This window comes from Dipodomys merriami, unplaced genomic scaffold (assembly GCF_024711535.1).
Source record: "Dipodomys merriami isolate MVZ:Mamm:240054 unplaced genomic scaffold, mDipMer1.0.p SCAF_201, whole genome shotgun sequence".
NCBI lineage: Eukaryota > Metazoa > Chordata > Mammalia > Rodentia > Heteromyidae > Dipodomys > Dipodomys merriami.
In genome coordinates, this window is record NW_027203394.1 from 409,986 (window position 1) to 433,859 (window position 23,874).

Sequence of the window (23,874 nt, forward strand, 5' to 3'; positions counted from 1 at the left end):
GCGAGATCCCGCGGCCCGCGCTCTCCTCCCGCCCCGCCCCCGGCGCGGGAGCGCGCCCGTGCGCGCGGGCGTGCCGCCCCCGTGCGTGCCGGCGTGCGTGTGCGTGCGCGCGCGCGCCAGGGCGCGGGCGGGGAAGGCTCGCCGGCGACGTCCCGAGCCCCGGCCCGCGCCGTCCCCGCCCCGGCGCCGCCCCCAGCGCCCCTCCGGCCGGCCAGACCCAGCCATGATCAAGGCCATCCTCATCTTCAACAACCACGGGAAGCCGCGGCTGTCCAAGTTCTACCAGCCCTACGTGAGTGCGGGCCGCGCCCGGCGCGGGGCTGAGGGCCGCGGGGCCCCGAGCCGCCCGGGCTCCGGCTGTGCGGGCGGGGCCGGGGCCGGGAGTCGGGGGCCGGAGGGCCGGGGTTGGGGGCTGAGGGCCGGGGTCGGGGTTCGGGGTTCGGGGCCGGGGGCCGGAGGTCCGGGGTCGGGGTTCGGAGCAGGGGCCGGGGGGCCGGGGTTGGAGGCTGGGGGCCGGGGTTGGAGGCTGGGGGCCGGGGTTGGAGGCTGGGGGCCGGGGTTGGAGGCTGGGGGCCGGGGTCGGGGTTCGGGGCCGGGGTCGGGGTCGGGGTTCGGGGCCGGGGTTGGAGGCTGGGGGCCGGGGTCGGGGTTCGGGGCCGGGGTTGGAGGCTGGGGGCCTGGGTTGGAGGCTGGGGGCCGGGGTTGGAGGCTGAGGGCCGGGGTCGGGGTTCGGGGCCGGGGTCGGGGTTCGGGGCCGGGGTCGGGGTTCGGGGCCGGGGTTGGAGGCTGGGGGCCGGGGTCGGGGTTCGGGGTTCGGGGCCGGGGTCGGGGTTCGGGGCCGGGGTTGGAGGCTGGGGGCCGGGGTCGGGGTTCGGGGCCGGGGTTGGAGGCTGGGGGCCTGGGTCGGGGTTCGGGGCCGGGGTTGGAGGCTGGGGGCCTGGGTCGGGGTTCGGGGCCGGGGTTGGAGGCTGGGGGCCGGGGTCGGGGTTCGGGGTTCGGGGCCGGGGTCGGGGTTCGGGGCCGGGGTCCGGGGTCGGGGATCTGGGGTCGGGTCCGGGGTCCGGGGTCGGGGATCTGGGGTCGGGGCCGGGGGCCGGAGGTCCGGGGTCGGGGTTCGGAGCAGGGGCCGGGGTCCGGGGTTAGAGGCTGGGGGCCGGGGTCGGGGTTCGGGGCCGGGGTCCGGGGTCGGGGTCCGGGGTCGGGGATCTGGGGTCGGGGCCGGGGGTCGGGCCTGGCCGGCCGCTGTCCACCCGCGCCTTCTTCCCCCCCCCCCCCCCCCAGCCTCTCCGGGACGTGGCGGCTGCGGGCGCCCGGCCCCGCCTCGCGGACTCCCCGGCCCGGCCCCGACGAAGGAGGCCCGGCCGCCCGGCCGCCCCGCGCGGGGCTGGCGGAGGGTTGACCCCCGACCCGGAAATTAGGGGTCCGGCTTCTGATTTGGGGAGACACACTCACATTCACTCACACACTCGCTCTCCTCCCTCTGTTCCCCTCCTCCCCGACCCTGCCCCCCTCCCGACCCTGCCCCCCTCCCCACCCTGCCCCCCTCCCGACCCTGTCCCCCTCCCGACCCTGCCCCCCTCCCCGACCCTGCCCCCCTCCCGACCCTGCCCCCCTCCCGACCCTGCCCCCCTCCCCGACCCTGCCCCCCTCCCGACCCTGCCCCCCTCCCCGACCCTGCCCCCCTCCCCGACCCTGCCCCCCTCCCGACCCTGCCCCCCTCCCCGACCCTGCCCCCCTCCCAGTCTCTCCTGTCTCTGTCACTGTCCCTGTCTCTATGTCTCTGTGTCTCTCAGTCTGTCCCTGTCTCTATGTCTCTGTGTCTCTCAGTCTCTCTGTCTCTGTCGCTCTCGCTCTCTATGTCTCTGTCTCTCAGTGTCTCTCCATCTCTCTTTCTTTGTCTCTCACTGTCCTTCTGTCTCAGTCCCTCCTCCTCATTTGTAGCTTTTCCTGTACTTATTAAAAACGAGTCATATTTGCAGCATCTCTCTCTCCTTCTAGAACTGTAACTGTGGGTATTGCTGTGAGCAGGTGACCAGAAAGCCGTAGGAGTAAGTCCTTTTTACAGGTGGCTGAGGACCTGTTATAGTCTCCCTGCCCCACGGGAGGACCAGGTCCCCGTAGGGTGAAACGGCCCAGCGTTGGGCCTGGGACATGGTTTTGCTCATTCCCAGAAGCAAGCTAACACCCGTGCCCAGACTCACACTGTTGGGCATTTGGGGAGACGGTTATTAAAAATTAACTGAGCCAGGCATCCATGGCTCACACCTGTCATCCTAGCTACTCTGAGGATCTGAGGATCACGGTTCAAAGCCAGCCCAGGCAGAAATATCCATAAGACTCTTATCTCCAATAAAACACTAGAAATGGCACTGTGGCTCAAGTGGTAGAGCACTCGCCTTGAGCTGAAGAGCTGAGGGACAGCACCCAGGCCCAGAGTTCAGGCCCCATGACCGACCAAAAAAAAAAAACTGAGAAAAATATCACTTTGCCAGCACCAAGAATGCAGTCTGTGGAGGTGTTGATTGAAGTGAGAAGTTTGGGGGGAAGATTTCACAAGGTATATTAATGCACACTTCCACATTAGCATATGATAAATCCCAGTCAGACTTCCTCCCTCCCTCCATCTCTCACACCTCCCTTTCCCCCTTCTTAAAACAGTTTTTACAGGTTTCCCTGTTCTCTTTTTGCACTTGTATGTTAAATTCAAAGTTAGAAATCTCAAGCTTATTTCCTTCTTGTTTTGCTGCTTTTGTGGTGAAGATGTGAGCAGGGTTTTCATTTAGTATAATTTAAGTACTAATATCCAGCTGAAAATTGTACATCATTCCTAGTTCAGACTAAAAGCTAGTTGATTCTCTCGTGTGTGTGTGTGTGTGTGTGTGTGTGTGTGTGTGTGTGTGTACATATGTGTACATGTACGCATGCCTGGACACTGTCCCTCTTAGCTTTTAACTCAAGGCTGGTGCTGTAAACTTGAGCCACAGCTGAGCTTTTTTGGCTTGTTTTGCTGGTTAATTGGATGTAAGACACTCACAGACTTTTCTGCTAGACTGGTTTTGAACCTGGATCCTTAGATTGCAGCCCCCTGAGTAGCTAGGATTTGAGGTATAGAGTCACTTTGCCCAGCTAGTTGATTTTTTTTTTTTTTTTGGTCGGCCATGGGGCTTGAACTCTGGGCCTGGGCGCTGTCCCTCAGCTCTTCAGCTCAAGGTGAGCACTCTACCACTTGAGCTACAGCGCTACTTCCGGTTTTCTGGTGGTTTATTGGAGATAAGAGTCTCACGGTCTCTCCTGCCCGGGCTGGCTTTGAACCGAGATCCTCAGATCTCAGCCTCCTGAGTAGCTAGGATGACAGGCGTGAGCCATCAGTTCCCGGTTTGTTTTTTTTTTTCCAGTGAAAAATACCACTAACGTTACATTGTTGCCCTTTTGCTTGAACCATGTAACTTGCCTTTTAAACCTTTTCTATTAGTCATTTTCCTAGCCAGACAATTATGTCTGGTAGTGAAATGTATTTTCTTATGTCTACATCTAGTAAGTGGACATTCCTTGCAGAAGGTAATATCAGTGTAATCGGTCTTGTGTGGGTTTTAACTGTCTACTGAAATGTGCGTTTCGTTTGGAAAGGTAAACCATCTTTTTCTTGTCCGGCATGGGGGCAGAAGCGGCCTTTGCCTCCAGTTGCAGTTGATTGCTGTGTGGGTTCCGGTCAGGCACGGTTCTGGCTTTGGTGGCCTCTGGCCCGGGCATGAGTGCCCGTGTGGCCGGGCATGGAGCGAGATGGTTCGGAAGGAAGGGGTGCCCGCGCCTGTGTCTGTGTGTCAGCTGGATCGTGCTGACACCTGTGTGTCTGTCCTTCAGGAAGATTCCCCTGGCTTGGCCCGGGTTGCACCCCCCGCCAGGGCAGACGGCTCTTTCACTCATTAAGGCCATCAGTCACTTTGTCTGCACGTTTGCTCCCTGCCCACCAGTGCTGGCTGGCAGGAAGCTCAGGACCCGGCGCTGCCGATTGTAGGGGAAGAGCATTGCTGGCGGCAGCAGAGGGATCCCGTGTTTAAAAGCCCTGGAAAATGCCAGGAAGACCCACGGGCAGGAAGGGCAGGCTGTGGGAAGAGGGCTGCTGGTGTCCTCAGAGGTCATCCAAGGTCATCCTCTGTGCTGCCCTGTCTTTCGCTTTTCATGCTCACTGTTTCATAGTCTCTAGTTCCCCGCTTCTCTCCTTGGTGTCGTTGAGGGAAGGTGGAATTTAGGCAGATTTGTGGGACCGCAGCCATCCGTGCAAAGTCTTGATTGTAGAAAACGCTTTCACGACTCTCTGTCAGGTGCATGCATGTAGAATCTAGCTTTGGGCGGTGTTTGGACTAGATGGGCTTCCTCAACTTCCTCCGGTCTGTGGAATTCTGTTCGCTGGCAGAGGACCAGGAAGGAAGCCGCTGCCGGACTGAGCCTTCCTCGAAGGAGGCGTAACTGCGCCTGCATCCGTCACAGACCCGAATCTGCCAACAGATTGAGCAGTCTGGAAGAGGGGGAAGGGTGTGGCGGCCCGCAGGAAGCCCAGCATGGAGTCCAGCAGCACTGGCCACCGCTAAGTGATCCGTCAGTGGTTCAATGTTTTCTCAACAGGTTTCCCTCACTGCTCCTGGTCTGCATTTTCCATTTATCCTCCAGCTGAAGTACGTGTGTGTGTGTGTGTGTGTGTGTGTGTGTGTGTGTGTGTGTGTGTCCTGTAATAGTACAGGCTTTCATTTCACGCTGTGATTTTTGGTTTTGCCTCTGCCCCCCTGTTTTGATCACGTGGGAGATAGAAGACACAGCGGCATGCATTGCACTAGCCTGCTGTTTGGGCTCCTCCTGCCAGAGCCCCATTGTTAAAGGTCCATGGGGCCCGGCTCCGTGGCTCACACTGGTAATTCCAGGTCTCTGGAGGCAGCCGCAGGGATTGCTGCCTCTCGAGGCCAGCAGGAGCAAAAAGTGAGCAAGACTAGCATCTCAAGCAGAGAGCCCGGTGTGAAGTGTACACCTGTGGTCCCAGCTCTGAAGGAGGCTGTAACCAGTGGGTCACTATCCAGGCTGGATCCAGGACCCTCTCTAAAAAACCACCTCAGAGGCAAAAAGGGCTGGAGGTCTGGCTCAGGGGGCAGAGTGCCCGCTCGCCTAACACGTGCAAGGCCCTCAAGAAATAGGAAAATAAAGAGGGTTTGTAGCGGATGGAGTCAGGGCCGGTCCCTCCCTGCCTTGCCTTGGTGTCCTTGAGCTATCACCGGAGAAAGGCAAGAGGCTGTCTGGGTTTGTCTCCGTCCAGCGAGGCTTAGCCACGGTGACTTGGCAACAGTAACCTTTCTCCTTTCCATATTTTCCTGGCAATATTTGTATATTGCTGAGGTAGTTCGTAAGTCGTAGTCTTTATTATATGGCTACCAGACAAGAAAGCAAACCCTTGGGTTATATTTTCTGTGTAATTAGTGCACCATAACATGCACTTTGGTGAGTCACTCTAATAAAGGGGAAGTGTTTTGTTTTATATGAGCTTAGTTCTTTCTGTAGATATAATAGGTTCTACACAGAGCCTATATGTATTTGTGCAGATGCTCTACACACAGTGTGTGTGTATATATATATTTATGTATGCACAGGAAAATTTCTAAACTAAAAACCTTCATTTCCTCAATTTCTACAGAAGCTGTATCTGATTATTAAGTTCTTGGTCAACCAAATGCAAGCCCTAGGAAGACTCTTAACATTGTTCTTTACTTAAAAATAATTTTAGCTTAAAGCCAGACACTGGCGGCTCACGCCTGTAACCTAGCTACTTACTTAGGAGGCTGAGATCTGAGGATAGAGGTTCAAAGCCAGCCCAGACAGGCAATTCTGTGAGATTCCTATCTGCAATTAACCAGCAAAAAGCCAGAAGTGGAGTTGTGGCTCCCCTGGTAGAGTGCTAGCCTTGAGCACAAAAGCTAAGAGGTAGTGCTCAGGCCCAAGTTGAAGCCCTAGTATTAGTGCACGCGCACACACACACACACACACACACACACACTATGTTAGCGACACGCTGGTCATTTGTGTGTGTTGTCTGTAGCCCTGAAGGTAAGCGCTGGCGGCCGGTGGCTTACACTGTAGAGACAGACACATTACAGGTGGCGATTGGTGTGGAGGACGACCAAGAGACGCAGGAGAAGAGAAGGTGGCGCGGCAAAGGGTCAGGCGACGGCAGAGGCACAGGCACAGGTCGCGTGGGGCCGGCCCGGCATTGTCGGGAGCAGAAGCGGGCAGCTTGAGTTCTGGCGGGACAGTGTGGCAGGGACCAGGCCAGGCCCCCACGCCGCGCCAGCCCCTTCCCAGCTCAGCCGGGGCTTGTCCCTCCTGCTCAGTTGCTCTCCTGTGCCCCGTTACCACTGAGCCCTGGAGGGAGAGGCTAGCCCAGGGAAGCAAAAGAAAAGCCAGTTTTCCAGCTGCCTCTCTATACAGGAGCGAGCTGTGTCAGGCTGACTGCATGGAGTCGCTGGGCAGTGGCGCGGGGCGGGTTGGGCTGGCTCCCGGCACACGGCACCTCCCTCCTCCTGTTGCCGGCGCCACGGGGCGCCAGGTTCATGGGTTCTCTCCAGGTCTCCTGCAGCGGCTCTGCAGGGGGAAGCAGACAGATGGAGGGGGGAGGCTCGTTTCAGCTCAGGGATCCCCAAGTTTTCCTCCATGGTTGGTGGGCTCTGTTGACATTGGAGTGTCGTGGGGAGCAGAGCCGGGGAGGCCCCGGCACCCCTTCAGTGGCATGACCCCCGGGACCTCACTTCCTGTCACAGGGCTCCGCTTCCGGAAAGCCCTGCCACCTCCCAGTCCCACCCTGGGAGTTACATCTCAAAAGGGAAATTGTCCCTACGTCAGCGGACTCCACTTTCTGAACCTTAGTTCCATTAAAAAGCAAGGCCCTCCTCCCATAGTGATTTCCATTAAAAAATATATATAGTAATAGGGGCTGGGAAGGTGGCTCAGTGGTAGAGCGCTTGCCTTGCATGCATGAGGCCCTGGGTTCGATTCCTTACCACCACATAAGCAAAAAGAAAAAAGCTGGAAGCGGCACTGTGGCTCGTGGTAGAGCGCTAGCCTTGAGCTGAAGAGCTGAGGGACAGTGCCCAGGCCCAGGGTTCAGGCCCCATAACTGACAAAAGTGTGTGTGTGTGTGTGTGTGTGTGTGTGTGTATGTATTAATATTAACAAGCGAGGTGATGAGTACAGTTCTTTGTAGATGACATCAGGCCTTTCTTCACCTTGCGTTTCATTCTTAAATGTTATATTTTTGCCTGAAAAGTAATGCTTCTGTTTTTCTGTGGGGTTCAGTTTGCTCTGTTGATGTCTTTAGTTTCAATCAGGCTATTCAGCAGGTCTGTCACCTGACAGGCCTTAACGCTGTCACCGTCTTCAGAGGGGACAGACCCATCCTTCCCTCATTTCCTCAGCTTCCATCTTGCCGCTCTAGGTACAGGTCGGGTGGGTTACCTGGCAGTTCTCCAAGGTTCCTGGTAGGAGATAACTCCGGTTGTGCCCCGGCTGGAGCTGCTGTCCTGGTTGTGGGGCACTTGTGCACATGTGCACTTGCTCCCGCGGCTGAGACCACTCATTGGCTCCCCCTCCCCTCACGCTCACTCCATGCTGTTGCTTAAATCGGTGTTCCACCTTTATACCTACGTGTTACGTAAGCCTGTCCTTAATGGAGACAGCTTGTAAGTAGTGCTTGTTTTTTTTTTTCCTTTGATGTTTTATTTTGATAGATTATAATTGCTTTATTCTTTGGTCTAGTGTTGTTGTTGTTTTTTTGGTCGGTCGTAGGACTTGAACTCTGGGCTTGGGTGCTGTCCCTGCGCTCTTCAGCTCAAGGCGAGTGTTCTGCTGCGTGAGCCACAGTGCCACATCTGGTTTTCTAGTGTTTTATTGGAGATAAGAGTCTCACAGACTTTCCTGCCCAGGCTGGCTTTGAACCATGATCCTCAGATCTCAGCCTCCTAGGTAGCTAGGATGACAGGTGTGACCACCGGGCGCCCGGCTGTGTTTTTGTTTTTTTATTGTTGTTGTCATTGCCCTTGCATCGTCGTCATCAGTAGTGGGGCTTGAACTCTGGGCCTGGGCGCTGTCCCTCAGCTCTTCAGCTAAAGGCTGGCGCTCTACCACTTGAACCACAGCGCCACTTCCAGTTTTCTGGTGGTTTATTGGAGATCAGAGTCTCACGGACCTTCCTGTCTAGGCTGCTTTTGAACCACCTCAGATCTCAGCTTCCTGAGTAAGCTAGGATGACAGGTGTGAGCCACCATCTCCCAACCTACTTGTTTTTTTAAATTTTTATTGTCACTAATTCATTTTGTTTGCTAGCTGTCTAAAGTATATCAGTGCCTTCTGCCATTTTACATTCCCGAAGGAGTCTTTTCTAGAGTCTCCAACAGGACAGTATTCACCAGTTCCAGGGCCTCCACTTTAGGCTCTCAGCTAGCCTAGAGATTCTTCTCATCTGGACTCCAGTTTCTTGATTCTTGGTGTAGCGAAACCAGAAACTTCTTGAGAAAAAGTCATGGGAGGCAGATTTCCTGAGAGTCTGCATATCTGAAAAGCCCTGTTGCTCAGGCATTGATTGCTTTGCAGAATTCAAGGTCAGAAGTAAATGCTGCATATGATTCATCTTTTTTTTTTTTTTTGGCTTAGTGTTTGTAAAGTGGAATAATTTACTTTTATTGTCATGGCAATCTTATGAAAAATGTTGGGCTTTGCTTTTGTGCCTGAAGTCACTCTCCAGGGCTCCCTCTCATAGATGGATTTTTCAGCTCTCAACTTCCTCTTATTTTTCAGAAGCCCTTGACTCTTGCTGAACCTGTAAGCACGTGGTAACTAACGCCTCTGCACCGTTCCTCCTCAGAGTGAAGACACCCAGCAGCAGATCATCCGGGAGACCTTCCACCTAGTGTCCAAGAGAGACGAGAATGTCTGCAACTTCCTGGAAGGAGGCTTGTAAGTCCGCCTGTCCCCGTGGCACCACATGACCTGTTGTCAGTGCCGCCGTGACTGGAGCAGGTGGATTAAGTGCTTCCCCTCAGCATAAATCTAACCCAAACTGTAAATCTATGCACTCTCCCTAACAGTAGGGTAAGAGCATTTCGTACAAATGCAACATAATGTGTCCTCACGGTAAAAACCCCCACATTACAAGAAGATACTCAGTGAGTAAGATACTCAGTGAGTCTGTTTTCCCCAACCTTCGTCCTTCCCAGTTCCTTTGTATCCTTCTAGAAAATTCATCTGCATTTACTAACATACAAAAGGTATAACCTTAAAAATACTGCTGATGAGGTCACGCTCTATGCTCTTTGCATGTTGCTTGTTTTTGCCCAATATTTTGAAAAGCTTTACCTATAAACACATCTGAGCAACCTCATTTTTAATGACTGTGAGTATTCAGAAAAGTTTAGATGATGTCCTTTTTGTTTTGTTATTACAAATATGGCTGACATGTTTTTCAAATATATATATATTTTTTGTCATGGGGCTTGAACTCTGGGCTTGGGCGCTGTCCCTCAGCTCTTCAGCTCAAGGCGAGCGCTCTACCACTTGAGCCACAGCGCCACTTGCGGTTTTCTAGTGTTTTATTGGAGATAAGAGTCTCACGGACTTTATTGCCTGGGCTGGCTTTGAACTGCAATCCCCAGATTTCAGTCTCCTGAGTAGCTAGGATTACAGGCGTGAGCCACCAGCGCCCGGCTTTCAAATATATTTTTCTGTACATCTAAAGATCAGGATTCAGCATATATATATATATATATATATATATATATATATATATATATATATGTATATTTTTTTTTTTTTAGCGCCAATTCTGGCACTTGAATTCAGGGCCTGCTAACTGTCCCTGAGCTTCTTTTTTGTTCAAGGCCAGCACTCTACTACTTGAGCTACAGTTCTACTTCTGGCTTTTTTGGTGGTTCATTAAAAAAAAGGATCGCATGGACTTTCCTACCCTAGCTGGCTTAGAACCATGATCCTCACATCTCAGCCTCCTGAGTAGCTAAGATGACAGGCATGAGCCACCAGCACTTGACTGCTTTTTCTATTTTTAAAGTGAATAAATAAGATTATTTGTAATTAGTTTGCTAAGTAGTATAAACTTTTAAATTAATGGTTTCAGCTGACATCAGTTTGCTTTATATAGTCAATCTATGCTTAGTAATATACATCCTCAGTGGGAGTTCAGACTAATTCTTAGCTGAGCTTTGTGACTGATCACAGGTCAGAGACACCTAGACTTGCACTACTCTAGTCTGATGCTTATGAAAAAAGAATTTCATTGACCATATGTTTCTTGGTTCAGGTAGAAATCTGACTTGCAGTTCTTCCCTTTTCTTTTTTTTTTTTTTTGGGGGGGGTGGTCTGGTCATGGGGCCTGGGCGCTGTCCCTCAGCTCTTCAGCTCAAGGCTAGCGCTCTACCACTTGAGCCACAGCGCCACTTCCGGCTTTTTTCTTTTTGCTTATGTGGTGCTGAGGAATGGAACCCAGGGTCTCATGCATGCAAGGCAAGCGCTCTACCACTGAGCCACCTTCCCAGCCCAGTTCTTTTCTTTTCATTGGCAAGGTTTGAACTGAGGGCTTTATACTTGCTAGGCAGGTACTCTTCCATTACTTGAATTTAAGCTTGGTCTTTATTTTTTTTCCTCAGGGTTTGAACTTAGCACCCTTGCTGGGCAAGTTCATTACCCCTTGAGCCACGTTCTTTAGTTTTCTCTACTTTGTTTTTCAGATAGGATCTCATACTAGACCCTGCTTAGCCTCAGACGCTGATTGATCTTCTTACCTCTGAGTATTATAGGCATGTGCTACCACACCAAGACTGCCTTTTTTTCTTCTTCTTAATGAAAGCAAAAAAGAAAAATTTAAGTCACTGTTTTAGAAGGAAGTGAAGTCTGTTGTTTGTGCTGCTTTGTCATTTCAGGAGACCATTGTAACTATAGTCACACACATAATCTCAGAAACTTGGAAGTGCACATACGTTCTTTTAGATGAAGACCTTTTCTAGAAGCTTCTGGCATAGCAGGAGGTCTTAATCCTTTTCTATTTTTGGTGTTGGATGACATAGAATAGAAGTTGTTTCTGCAGAACTTGTAAGCTTGGCATTGTGTTTACTGGATAAGAACTGTGTGCTCAGGACTCCAGGCCTAGCTCTAATTCTTGAACGCCATCCACAGCCAAGCAAATCCAGTGAGGCCAAGTGTAAGCCCTGGCTAGTACAGAGACAGACAGACAGACAGACAGACTGACTGACTCTACTTATGTACTGTTTGGATCCTTTAAGTAGCCTTGCTATTAAATTACCTTAGCATTAAGGAGTCTTAGGAGAAGGTGAATTTGTTATAGTAAATGTAGTTAGGATATGCCTAAACTATAGGAAATAAGATGTCTGGAATGGTTCATAAGTTACTGTTTTTAAAATGCTGATATTCTAACCAGCCTAAAGTGTTTCATGAATGAATTGACCCATCAGTTCAGTTTTCTTTTGTTTGAATTTCAAAATGATGTGCTTTTGCAGGAGACCTCCATTGCAAATCTATCTAAAACTTAAGAAATATCCTTTTTTTTTTTTCTAGTTGATAATCAGTCTTAAGCTGTGTAAATTTGTGTGGCCTATGGAGTTACATCCAGTAAGCGCTTACGACACTGTGCCCTAAGTTCTGCCTGTTTCTTTGACTTGGTTTACTAATCTTTCCTTGTCCACTGGCCTTTTTCTTCCTTGAAAGTTTGTAGTTGCTCGTGATTGGTTGTCACATTAACCCCAAATGTCGACTAAGTTTTCTCGTGGCGTCTCCCACCTGAGACATGAACCTCAGTGCCAGCCTTTGGAGGCGGCCGGCCCGGGTTTGGTACTCTGTGGCGCATTTCACTACCTGGTAATGCACTTGTTTGTTCGCTCCATGCTTCTTACCCACCACCTGTGCTGGGACATAGTAGTCACTCACGGAGCAGCGGACGAATAAACCAACTACACCGAGCACTTGCTGTGTCTTAATCTACTTAGTGTGGGTCGTGAGCTCACGTGAGTGCTTTGCCTTTACATATTAACACTTGTCTGAGGAAGGGTTTTGAACATGCTGTGAGTGTGCTTGAGCCAGCGAGCCTGTCTGCTGTTCCCCATGACGTTCCAGTGCCTTTGTTTTGTCATGTAGGTTAATCGGCGGCTCTGACAACAAGCTGATCTACAGACACTATGCAACGCTGTATTTTGTCTTCTGTGTGGATTCCTCAGAAAGCGAACTTGGCATTTTAGACCTCATTCAGGTAAGCGAACATCACTTCGTAGTATCTTTTTCAATTATCATCATCATCATTATTATTTTTAAACTTTTATGCTTGATCTTTTGTCTCTGTCTCATTGTCTCTGTATCTGTCTGTCTGTCTGTCTGTGTCTGTCTCTCTCTCTGTCTCTCTTTCTCTCTCATGATATTGCTAGGGATTGAACTTAGGCCTCTCCTTACTAGGAAAATATTCTACCTCTTGAGCCAGGCTGCTGGCCCTGAAATTTTTTTAACATGATGTTGTGTCTGGTAAGCATTCTATGGGAGCTTTCGGATGGGAATTTTTGGTAGCATTCTGCTGCTGTGGTGAAATACCCGACGTAGGTCAGGTTCAAGGAGGAAGGATGATTTTGGCCCAGGGTCAGCTGGCTCCACTGCGTCCAGGCCTGTCTGCCACCAGGCAGGCGGAAGGGCGTGGCGGAGACCAGGAGCCTCCCCTGCGCTAGCCAGGAAGGAGGACTCGGGCTATAGCGCAAGCCATACCTTTCTAAGACATGTTCCCAGCCGCCTGCTTCCTCCAGCTAGACCCACATCCAAATACCCGGCCACGTGGCCCAGTACTGGTGCCACCGGGGCTGCAGGAAAAGCACCTGCGAGGATGAAGGCTGCGTGCTTGGGCCTTCTTTGTTGGTGTGAGTTACTGCAGGAGTCCATGGAGCCTCCTGGGCCTCAGTAATGTGTGCACTTTTTTTTTTTTTTTTTTTTGGATCGGGTCATGGGGCCTGAACTCTGGGCCTGGACGCTGTCCCTCAGCTCTTCAGCTCAAGGCTAGCACTCTACCACTTGAGCCACAGCACCACTTCTGGCTTTTTTTTGCTTATGTGGTGCTGAGGACTCGAACCCAGGACTTCTTGCATGCAAGGCAAGCGCTCTGCCACTGAGCCACCTTCCCAGCCCCTAATGTGTGCACTTCTGACCACACCTTGTCAGTGCACGAGTGCACATCTGACCACGCCCCTCTCGGTTTCCTGAAAAGCCTACCTGATGTTCCTCGGCCTCCATGTCAGTCTCCAAGACATGCTTTATCTTCAACTTCTGTTAATACTACTTTGTCTCTGGTGTTCATTCACTGGAGATCTTGCCAGTTACCGACAGAGGTCTGAGCTTTCGATCTGAAGCCGACAAGGCAACGCGCTGTAGTTTCATCGGTGCCCAGGGAAGGCACACCAGACAGGGGACTTGGTTACTAATAGCAAACACATCATTAAGATGGTTCCTCAGTTCTAGAAGTGATGCCAGGGCTTCTGGGGGGCCCAGGGCAACCGTACACACGGGTGGAATTACACGGGTGGAATTACACGGGAAGAACCAGGCTCCCTTCCTGATGGCTGCTGTTGTTTGGACGGAAGAGATTGAATTTTCTTCCAATGGCAAAAGTAAACTTACCCTACCCTTCTCTCCCAAGGCTGTTGTGTAGCGTGCTTGAGAAGACAGTCCACAGCAAAGACTGTGTGTCTCTGTCCACAGAATCCCCAGATGCACCGAGAAATGTCTTCCTGACAAGTTTTGTTCTTAGTTTCCTGTCATTCTCTCCAGGATTGCTTGTGTTACAATTCTTAATAGTCTCAGCATGTGTGTGTGTGTGTGTGTGTGTGAATCTTTCAACGGGGCGATATCTGAAAACCTGTCAGTCCTCAGTGAACTTGACTTTCTACCCACTTAATTTCTAGATGTGATGTTGATTCCTTTGTCAGCGTCGTACCCCGCCCCCAGCCTCTCGCCAGCACTCTACCCTTGAGCCGCATTTCCAGCCTTGCCTCTTGCCTCTTCCTATCCCCATTTCCCTTACTCTAAATCTTTGAGCCCAACGAGCCCCTCACTTTTTCAATCTGTTCCTCCTGCCCCTACCTTTCCTTACTCAGCTCATGGGCCACAGAGCCATGGTGACGGGTCTCACTGTCAGGTCATGATTCCTAACCGCCAGGAGGCTTACCGCGGCTCCGACCATCATCGATCTCCTGCCTCCTTTGGCCCTCGCGCTCCTGACCTGCTCCTGTGCTGGGTCTTCTTCCTGCCTCAGGCTCTTAATGCTTCTGTCGCTTTGCTTGCTAGATGACAGACAAAGTTGAAGCAGCCCCAAGAGAATTCCCGCAGGCCTCAGCGCCTGGCTGGCTGTCTCTGCCTGCGCCCATGTAGCCGGCCTTGTCTCTGGGAGGGTTGAATCCCGGGCTCCCAGCCAAGGCCCAGCCATGTCCCCTTGCAGCGGGGTTCACGCCACTGCTCCCGCGGGCCCACCTTCTCTTCCTGCCATTATCCGTTCCACCAGCCTGCAGTGTATTCTTCCACCTAAAAAGAAGTTCTCTTCCTCCTTCTCCACCCCCTGCCTCATTCTCTCTAAGTGGAGTATCTCAAATTTTCCTAATTCTGTCTCCCTCGGACCCGTCTGGGCAAGCCTCTCGGGCACGCTGCTGCTGACCCGAGGCCCTGCGGTGCCCCGTTGACTCCAGTGTGGCTCTGCCGTGAGTGCCTTCCTCGCTTGCTGTCCCGCGGCTCCCTTGGCCTCCTGGCCCTTGTCACTTGCATCATTTCCATTTCCCAAACCCCCAGCCTCTACAAGTTGGGTTCGGTCCTGGGTATCTTCCCCTTGTTAGCGCTCACCTGCTGGGCGATTCTACCCAAGGGTAATACCTGTGTATGGATGACACTCATCCTCGACCTTTCGTCTGTATTTCTCATCTGATGACCTTCTGGGCGTTTCCACTTAGTACCCATGTTCCGGAGACCTCAGATGGAAGGGGCAGCAGCTGGAAGTCTGGGCCTGGGTCAGACAGCTTTACCTGCAGCAGCGGACACCTGGGCATTGGTCCCTGCCTGTCTGCTTCTGCTTCTGCTTCTGCTGCATCACACAGCTGGCCAGACTGTAGTTAGAACTGATTTTCCTGGTTCATTCATCCTCTAGTTTTGAGACAGAACAACTTTAATGTAAAAAGTGAAAGTGGAAAGTTGGCAACGGAGACTTTAGATCAAAACTTTCTGGGCTTGTCTGTTCTTCAGAGAGCAGACCAAGAAAACACCAACAGACAGTTACTAAACATATACATACCGTTTTTGATATTTTAAGTAAGAAAAATGATACCACTCATGGTAATTGAGTGCTTACATTTTTATGCAAAGATTTAGTGTTTCTAAAGCATACATATGTTGCTCCAGACTTGACTTTGTATATTGTGTAAAATCTGGGAAAAGCAGTAGTAGTAAATTCAATGTGTTATCCAATTGAGTAATCTGCTTTTTTGGGGGGGATGGGTCCAGTTGTGGGGCTTGAACTCAGGGTCTGGTTGCTGTCCTTGAGCCTCATTGTGCTCAAGGCTAGTGCTCTACCACTTGAGCCACCGCTCCACTTCTGGTTTTTGAGTGGTTAATTGGAGATAAGAGTGTCACAGGGACTTTCCTGCCTGGGCTGGCTTTGAACCACGATCCTCAGATCTCAGCCTCCCGAGTGGGTAGGATGACAGGCGTGAGCCACTGCGCCCAGCCTGTTTCTTTTTTTTTTTTTCATTTGTGGTGTTTGCTGTGTTGGTGCGGTGGAGGCTCAGAGCAAATACAATAGCTAGCTTTCTAGACTAATCCTTTCCATTGAAGCATGTTGGAAGTGTTAAAATATTTACGGAGTAAGTCGAGCAGCTCATTAACCATTGATGCCGGGCCGCTTGGGTTATTTATAAGCATTCATATCGCCCTCAATGAGTTCATTATGCCACACAGATCATGGAGCCGTAAAGCTCTGCTGGAAATTTTCAAGCCTGTTAGAATTTACCCACCACATACAGCAATGGCTGCCGCAAGTAGTGAAAAAATGGAGGAACTCGGTGGTGTTCAAGTGTGTAAACTGAGTTCCCCGCGTCACACAGGCCCCTGCTCCGCGATCCACTGTAGTATTGGACTGGCCAGGTCATTTCACCTCCATAGACTGGAACTTTTCACATGTGAAGCAGGTGTGTCCCATGCACGCTGCCTGTGGATCTTGCGAGGTGGTTAGACCAGTGAGCGACAGCAGTGTAGTTAAAGCCACCCAGGCATGTCCCATCTGCAGGATGGAGGTAACGGTGATCGCAACTCAGCATGAGCATGAATGTGAACGTGAATAAAGGACGTGTAGCCAGCCCCCTCGGCCCACGCGGGCAAGCCTGCCCGGGCCGATCTGGAGTGTCAGGGTTTGAGGCAGCCCGGCAGGAAGTTTCTCTAGGCTTTTACTTCCAAAATAACCAGCAGAAAGCAGGGCTGGAGGTATGGCTCAAGGGGTAAAAGTGCCAGCCTAGCAAGCTCAGGGCCCTGATTCCACACCCCCGGGCTCCTCTTCCCCGACAGAATAAAACGGTATTGTATACAACCCTGCGACTCAGCCATCGACACACCGATAAAGAAGTCCTTCTGTCTTGCCAACTGATTTTTAGAGACATGCGTCTTTTACTTTCTTGCGTGATGGCGTGGGATGAACGGTGTGCGGTGACACTTGCGTGTGATAAGACGCAGGCTTAACAGGGAGAGCTTAAGAGCTATGAAGAGTTGTCCGTGGGAAAAGAACACTGAAGAACCTTCCTTTACGGCCCAGGAATGCATGCCACCAGAGGGGTTTGGATGTACGGGACGTCTGGCCAGCCCTGGCCAGCCCTGGCGTGGCCTGTAGCATCACCCTCCTCTGTCACGGGGATGGAAGCCCCTGGGGCCGGGGAGTGACCGTGCGCTCCTGAAGGCTGAGGCTGGGCCGCCTGGGTTCACATCTGTGTGGAGACCCAGCACCCGGGGGCGGTCCCTAACCCAGAGGAGGAAGGGCTGGCACAGGTCCTGGGGCACAGCGGGGGCCTGGGCGCCTGGCACGGGACGGAGCGCAGGGCCAGGGGCCCCCGGGAAAGCTGCCTCCTGCCTGGTGTTCCACTACCGGAACATTACGGCTCCTCCTGCTCACTGAGACTGGGCTGTGGGTGTGTGGAAAGCCAGCAGTTAGAACGGGAGAGGTCAGGGTGTTCGGATTCCCCGATGGCTTTCCCGTCTTATTCTCATGGCTGAAATGTCCGGTTGGTAGTCACTACAGATGCACTGATCACGCCTCGCTTTACATTGCGCCTTGCTAGCCATGAGTCTTGGCATCAGATGGGTCGGTCTCCACTCCCCATTTACACACCCTGCGGCCACCTCTCCAGTCCCTGTGGTTGGCTTCTTAGGGTCCGATGAGAGTATGGGTTTGAGTCCTGGCTCTGTAGCTTGAGTCTGGGCAGAGTACTTAGTTCATCACCCCCAGGTTTCTCTTCTCCAAGTACTACACCCCCTACCTTCCTGCACAGCTTATTTTTTTTGCCCCTAGACCCAGGATCAACCCTCATATCTGACACATTCATGGCTGGTGCTCTACCACCTGAGCCACACCTCTACCCCCCATCCAGCGTTTTTGTAAAAATGAGAGCCCAGAGTGTGATGGACCTGTTGTGAATTGGTGGTGGTAAAGGAAGCATTTTGGAACTCTTACAGGGTCAGAATTTTCCAGCTGGAAACCATTTGAAGTGTGTTTTCTTCAATATAGATAAGGAGAGAAACACTCAGGTTGTTTTGGTATTCTCCCTGTATCGTTCCTTCGTGCGGACTTGTTGCTTTTAAGGGAGGAATGGGACACAGAGGGGAGTTCCCTTTTAGGTGGATGTTTTATGTTTTATTCTGAAATGATTTCAGACTTTAAAAAGAGTGGCAAGGCCTGGTGCCAGTGGCTCACGCCTGTCATCCTAGCTACTCAGGAGGCTGAGATCTGAGGATCGCGGTTCAAAGCCAGCCCGGGTAGGAAAGTCCGTGAGACTCTTATCTCTAATAAACCACTAGAAAACCGGAAGTGACGCTGTGGCTCAAGCAGTAGAGCGCTTGCCTTGAGCTGAAGAGCATAGGGACAGCGCCCAGGCCCAGAGTTCAAGCCCCGCAACTGACCAAAAAAAAAAAAAAAAAAAGGCAAATACAGTCCAGAGATTCCTCACAGATCATTTATGTTCACCCAGACCCCTTCCCCCAGATTTAACGTCTTCCAAAAATAGAGTATGATTGTTAGTCAGGAAGTTAGGTGTGGTGCTACATGCCTGTAATCCCAGCCAGCACTTGGGAGGTGGAGGCTGGAGTGTCCTCACCCCCCCCTTGGTTTATTTTTAAGTACTTACATTGGTAGACTTTTTCAAGTTCTTCAGTTCCTCTTAAATTAATAAAAAGTTGAAGAATTACGGTAAGCCTTAAGTTTTCTGAACTATCTGCACACATTTATCAGTGTCTTCTCCGTTCTTACTGGCATTGCCCGGGGCCTTGTGTGTCCTGCTGCGGGGTTGCGGGGTTTAGTGGCTGCACCATGGAGTTCTGAGTACACATCTTAAACGCCATCTTGGGAGGCTGGCTAGTGCACACCGTGGTTCCTGTCGGGGAGGGGACACAGCGTCAACTACTGACCTCATCTTAATTGTAGCTTGTCTGTCTTAGCTCGGTTGGTGTAGCCAGTCAATACTTTCAGTGGTAATTTTCCATTGTGGGTTTGAGCTAAACCAAGATGTCTTTCTAGAACATCCCACCAGGAACTAAGCATACATCTTTTAGGTCTCTTGGAATATCACCAGTAACCTTATGTCCTGAAGATTCATCCTGCTTTATCTCAGTTTACCCCTTCTGAATTCATTCCTAAACAGCAAGGGTGATTTCCCTTGAGCGGTTAGTACAGATTCCTAAAGCGCTCTCTTGACACGGCGCCTGCAGGAGAAGGTTCTGTATATATGTGCATGTGGCATTTTTCTGAGTGTCTCTCTGTATACTTAATTCTTTTAATATTAATATGTTTCAGCAATTACTAAAATGAAAACTTAAAAAATAATTTTAGTGAATTAAATACAATTTACCTCCCCCTAGACTTTGAATCTCGAGGCTGGAGATCAAATCTTTAGGTTTTATATCCTTGTTGCTCAAGTAGGTACGCTAGTATTAGGTGAGTTATGTTGGAATTGGCTTTAAACTTTATGCTTTTTTAACACAAGAGGGCGCCATTTCCCACATTGCTCCTAGGTCTCCTCTTGGTGAAATTAGGATACTTTTAGTAGTCTTAATAATAGTATCTGTGGCTCAGGTTAGAGGAGTGATGTAAAACACACAACACACAGGGAACGTCAGCTCCGCATTTTAGGCGTTTATCTAATGCTTTCCTGCATTAGCATAGCCTGTACTTTTTCATTTAAAAAGACAGCTAGCTTGCTTTTAGGAGTTAGAGTGTACAGTCATCAAAAGTACCCCACACCCCATAAGAACAGGTAACGTGCTGAGTGCCACGTGGTGCACACGTGTGCCAGGGCCCAGGGCAGGCTCTAGAACTTTCCCAGACAGTGGAGGGTTCAGGCAAGGGTGTGACCAGGTAAGTGCTTCTAAGGATGTGGCTCTTCCATAAATCATTTTTAGGGTCTTCAGTACTTAATGGCTGCTTTAGATGACATAGACTCCCTCCCCCCATCTGAAGACGTGTGTGTGTGTGTGTGTGTGTGTGTGTGTGTGTGTGTGTGTGTTAAATAAGTAATACTGCTAATAAGACTTTCTTATTTTAGTAATTTCCACGATTTTGTTCTATATACTTACATATTCAGGAGTGGTTTACCTGAAAAGTAATGCTGTTTATTCTCTTTTGCATGTTTAATGTGGTTTCTAAAAGCAAATGTGAGCCGGGCGCTGGTGGCTCACGCCTGTAATCCTAGCTACTCAGGAGGCTGAGATCTGAGGATCGCGGTTCAAAGCCAGCCTGGGCAGGAGAGACTGTGAGACTCCTATCTCCAATAAACTACTCAGAAAAAGCTAGAAGTGGTGCTGTGGCTCAAGTGGTAGAGTGCTGGCCTTGAGTACAAAGATGCTCAGGAACAGCACCCACGTCTTGATTTCAAGCCCCAAGACCAGCAAAAAAAAAAAACCCAAAACAACTGCCGACTTTAAACAGTAAATGCGCTTATGCAGTTCTCATAAGCATTTTCTTCTTGTCTCTCCCCAGGTGTTCGTGGAGACCTTAGACAAATGTTTCGAGAATGTATGTGAGCTGGACTTAATATTCCATGTGGACAAGGTACAGCTTCTCCATTGTCACCTTCTAAGCCTTTGATTTCAGAGAACACAGTACCTTGTACTTGTCAGAGCCCAGAATGCCTTTAGGGAGTCGTAGTGCTCTGGTCCTTCTTTCTCATTTACTTCATATGCTGCTGGGCAGGGTGCAGGGCCCTGGCGCGGGCGCGGGCTGGGTGGCTAGGGAGCAGCAGTACGGAGGCCCCATTCATGGCCAAGGCAGCTGAGCCTCCGCCTCGGCCTGCCAGCAGAGGGCAGCAGATGCTTCACAGAAAGAAGAGGCGTGGCCCTCCTGACAGATGAAAAGAGGTTCTCGTGCGGTGGCTCACACTGTTCAGGCGCCCTGATTTCTAGGAGCGTGCACGTGCCTTGCACGTTGGGCTTGAGTGTGAAGCAGTGCTCTGTGTCTAACCCTTTCAGCAGTCCCACCGGGAAGGTCCTCCGATAGCCCTGATGTGGCGCCCAGTGAACCTGTGTCTCCCACGGGTGGGACAGCTGCTGGAAGCTTCGCAGTAGAGAGGAGGGAGGAGGAGGGCGCTGGCTGATGGCCTCCTCACCGCAGCAGACCTAAGACCCAGCAGCACTTGAGACGGAAGTGCTGCAGGGCTCCTGACAGGGCCTCTGTGGTGAGCCTGCCCTGTGCCCCTGCTTCTTCCTCAGGTTCACAATATCCTGGCAGAAATGGTGATGGGCGGCATGGTGCTGGAGACCAACATGAATGAGATTGTCACGCAGATCGACGCGCAGAACAAACTGGAGAAGTCTGAGGTGAGGGCGGCGGGGCTGTGGGTCCTGATGGCGCTCGCCTGGGTGTGGCGCCCGCTGCGTGTCCTCCAGACTTGCCTGTGGGAGCAGCTGGCGTGCCTGCTCACTTAAAAACCCAAACGGGGCCCATTCTAGCCCATTTTAGTGGCTACTGCCCTCCTGATGAAACTTGGGCGCAGTGCTCCGTGTGCACCGGATCTGGGCCGTGCAAGCTCACGCTGCTTTGGTGGATCTTCATTAGAATAGGAGTTTGGAGATGTAGGTGAAGAGCGTGGACACCTCACCCAGCACTCCTTGTCTGAGGATGCTCCTCTATTCAGATCGGGAAACGATTTTTATAATTACCGGTGCACACGTGAGACATTCGATTGGTCCAGAGTAAATATTACTATAAAAGGAGCAAGGATTAATTTACAGCAGGTGAGTTCCAAAAATGTCTTTGTTCTGTTACATTATAAAGGATCAGGGTGGCACTGACGGAAGTACAGGACGATGGCTCAGTCTGAGATCTGAGCACGAAGAAAGAGTGGGCGTCAGAAGACACTTGGCAGCTCTGTGTTTTAAAGCAGAGCTGCCCTGCGTTTCTCCCTAGCTGAATTTGCTGCTGATTTTACAAGGAGGAGCTTGTAATGGTGCTGGGCCAAATGTAGGACTTTTGAAAGTGTTTGTGTCTTCTCTGCCCTGCAGTCTGTTTTTAAGTGCTGGTCTCTATAGGGAAAACATCAGGCAGGTTAGCAGAGAAAACTTCATAGGGCAAGGAAAAGGACTCACGAAATTATACTGTGTAGTTGGCTTGCAGTACGTCACTCAGCATAGTGAAAGATGAGCCATAGCCCCACACTGTAGCGCTCAAAGTCTTCACAATGATGCCTTGGAATGTGTGACTCGTTCATCATTCCTACACAAAGCTGTGTGGTTATAGATTTCTTTTTTTTTAAAGCAAAGGGACAGTGACATAATTAGTAATAATAGTTAAAAATGAATGAAAAATGTGTGATCTCTCAGTAACCCTCTGTAAAAATCGCCTGACCATTGCCCGGAATTTCCATGTTTCCAGGCCCTGACCTGTTGTAGTAGTGTTCTTTCCAGTTTGCTCCTCTGCGTGACTCCTTTGCAGAAGTCATGAAGGACCTAGAATAAGGGCCTTGCGGGCATTTGCTTTTTGATGCAAATACTGCAGTTATATGATTGCCATGACATAAAAAGTCCTTTCACAGCCCGGCGCTGGTGGCTCACATCTGTCATCCTCGCTACTCAGGACGCTGAGAACTGGGGATCACAGTTCAAAGCCAGCCCAGGTGGGAAAGTCCCCATAAGACCTTATTTCCAATAAACCACCAGAAAACCAGAAGCAGTGCTGTGGCTCAAAGTGGTAGAACACTAGCCTTGCATGAAAGAGCTCAGGGACAGCACGCAGGCCCTAAGTTCAAGACCCATGACCGATTAAAAAAAAAAAAAAAGTTCTTTCACAGAAATCCTACCTAAATCATTTACTGGTTAATTTAAAGTACTGGTGAGTGCTTCTAATATTCATCCACTGGTCATCTTTTGATGTATAGACAGTTATTATCTACTACCAATTTGGAAGTCTTTTTCTGTGTCCTTTTGATCTGAATAGGTAGGTTTTAGTTATGACCAAAACACACAATTACACGTGTATCCTAGGATTCTGCCCATGTGGAATCTCCAAATATTTGAATTATGAGATAGGATTTGAGTCCAGTGAAACCATTTTGTCCTCATCACAGTTTAAGAAGAAACATTGAAAATTATGTTGACTTTCAGTAAAACTAGCTGTTTTCTTGTATTTTAAATACGTTGGAAGGTGACCAGCTTTATTCTAGACACACTGAAATGTATTAAGTCTACATTTACTTTTCATTTCCAAGTTACATTAGCTGGTTCGATCTATCAGGACTGATTCTGCAGGCTAAGACACTTATTTGAGAGCAAAGTATAGACTAATTTCAGTTAAACTTTATTATAAAGCAGACCTTAACAAAAATAAGTTAAAATTCAGCCAGACACTGGTATCTCACACCTGTAATTCTAGACACTTAGTAGGCTAAGATCTGAGGGTTAATGGTTCGAAGCCAGCCCTGGCAGGAAAGTCCATGAGACTCTTATCTCCAGTCTGGAGGCATAGTTGAAGTAGCAGAATACTACCTGTGAGCAGAAAAGGCTGAGCAAGAGCTCAGAGCCCTGACTTTAAGCTCTGGTACCAGGGGAAAAATTAATTAAAATTGTGAATATCATGATAGACCAACAGAACTGCTGATCATATGTTTAAATTCACATAGGTAGCATTTTAGGGATAGCATTTATTCTTTAAAATACAAGCCTGACTATAATTAGAGCCTTAGTATAATCAGATCATAGTGTTCAAAACTGTGGAAATGAAAGATTTTATTACATTGGCTTCAAGGTAGTAAGTACATAGGCACTGGAGGAAGAAAGCACGTAGTAGACAGACACACGAAGCTCTGCCAGACTCTAAGACAGAGCAGGACGGTGCTGTGCTCTTGTCTGTTTTGATAGAAAACGGTTTGCGGTAACCCTGGGAGAGGAGGGTTCAAGCCGGGAGGTGGGTGGGTTTGGGGGAAGGGGATGGGGGTACAGGAATCTCACAGAAACGCCCTGGGAGGCGGGGCAGAGGGGAGGGGACAAAGGAGGCTGGTCAGATCTGTGTATTTCATGTGGTTCTGAAGGTGAATTTAGTCTGGGTGTAGTGACTGCTGT

The 23,874-nt window shown here is 50.5% G+C and overlaps 1 protein-coding gene across 4 annotated transcripts in view; it reads left to right on the forward strand.

Moving 5' to 3' along the window:
• The first annotated feature begins 121 nt into the window (after positions 1-121).
• Positions 122-23,874, forward strand: part of Ap3s1 (adaptor related protein complex 3 subunit sigma 1) — a 30,513-nt gene continuing 6,760 nt past the window's right edge. For 3 of the 4 annotated variants that reach the window (XM_070031513.1, XM_070031511.1, XM_070031512.1), the window contains exons 1-5: positions 122-292; positions 8,897-8,988; positions 12,193-12,304; positions 20,303-20,374; positions 21,031-21,138. In XM_070031513.1, the coding sequence (XP_069887614.1) occupies positions 224-292; positions 8,897-8,988; positions 12,193-12,304; positions 20,303-20,374; positions 21,031-21,138 (453 nt within the window). In that variant the 5' untranslated portion in view covers positions 122-223. Of the gene's footprint in view, positions 293-8,896; positions 8,989-12,192; positions 12,305-20,302; positions 20,375-21,030; positions 21,139-21,595; positions 23,719-23,874 lie in introns of those variants that run through there. The other variant, XM_070031510.1, reaches the window with a different exon arrangement.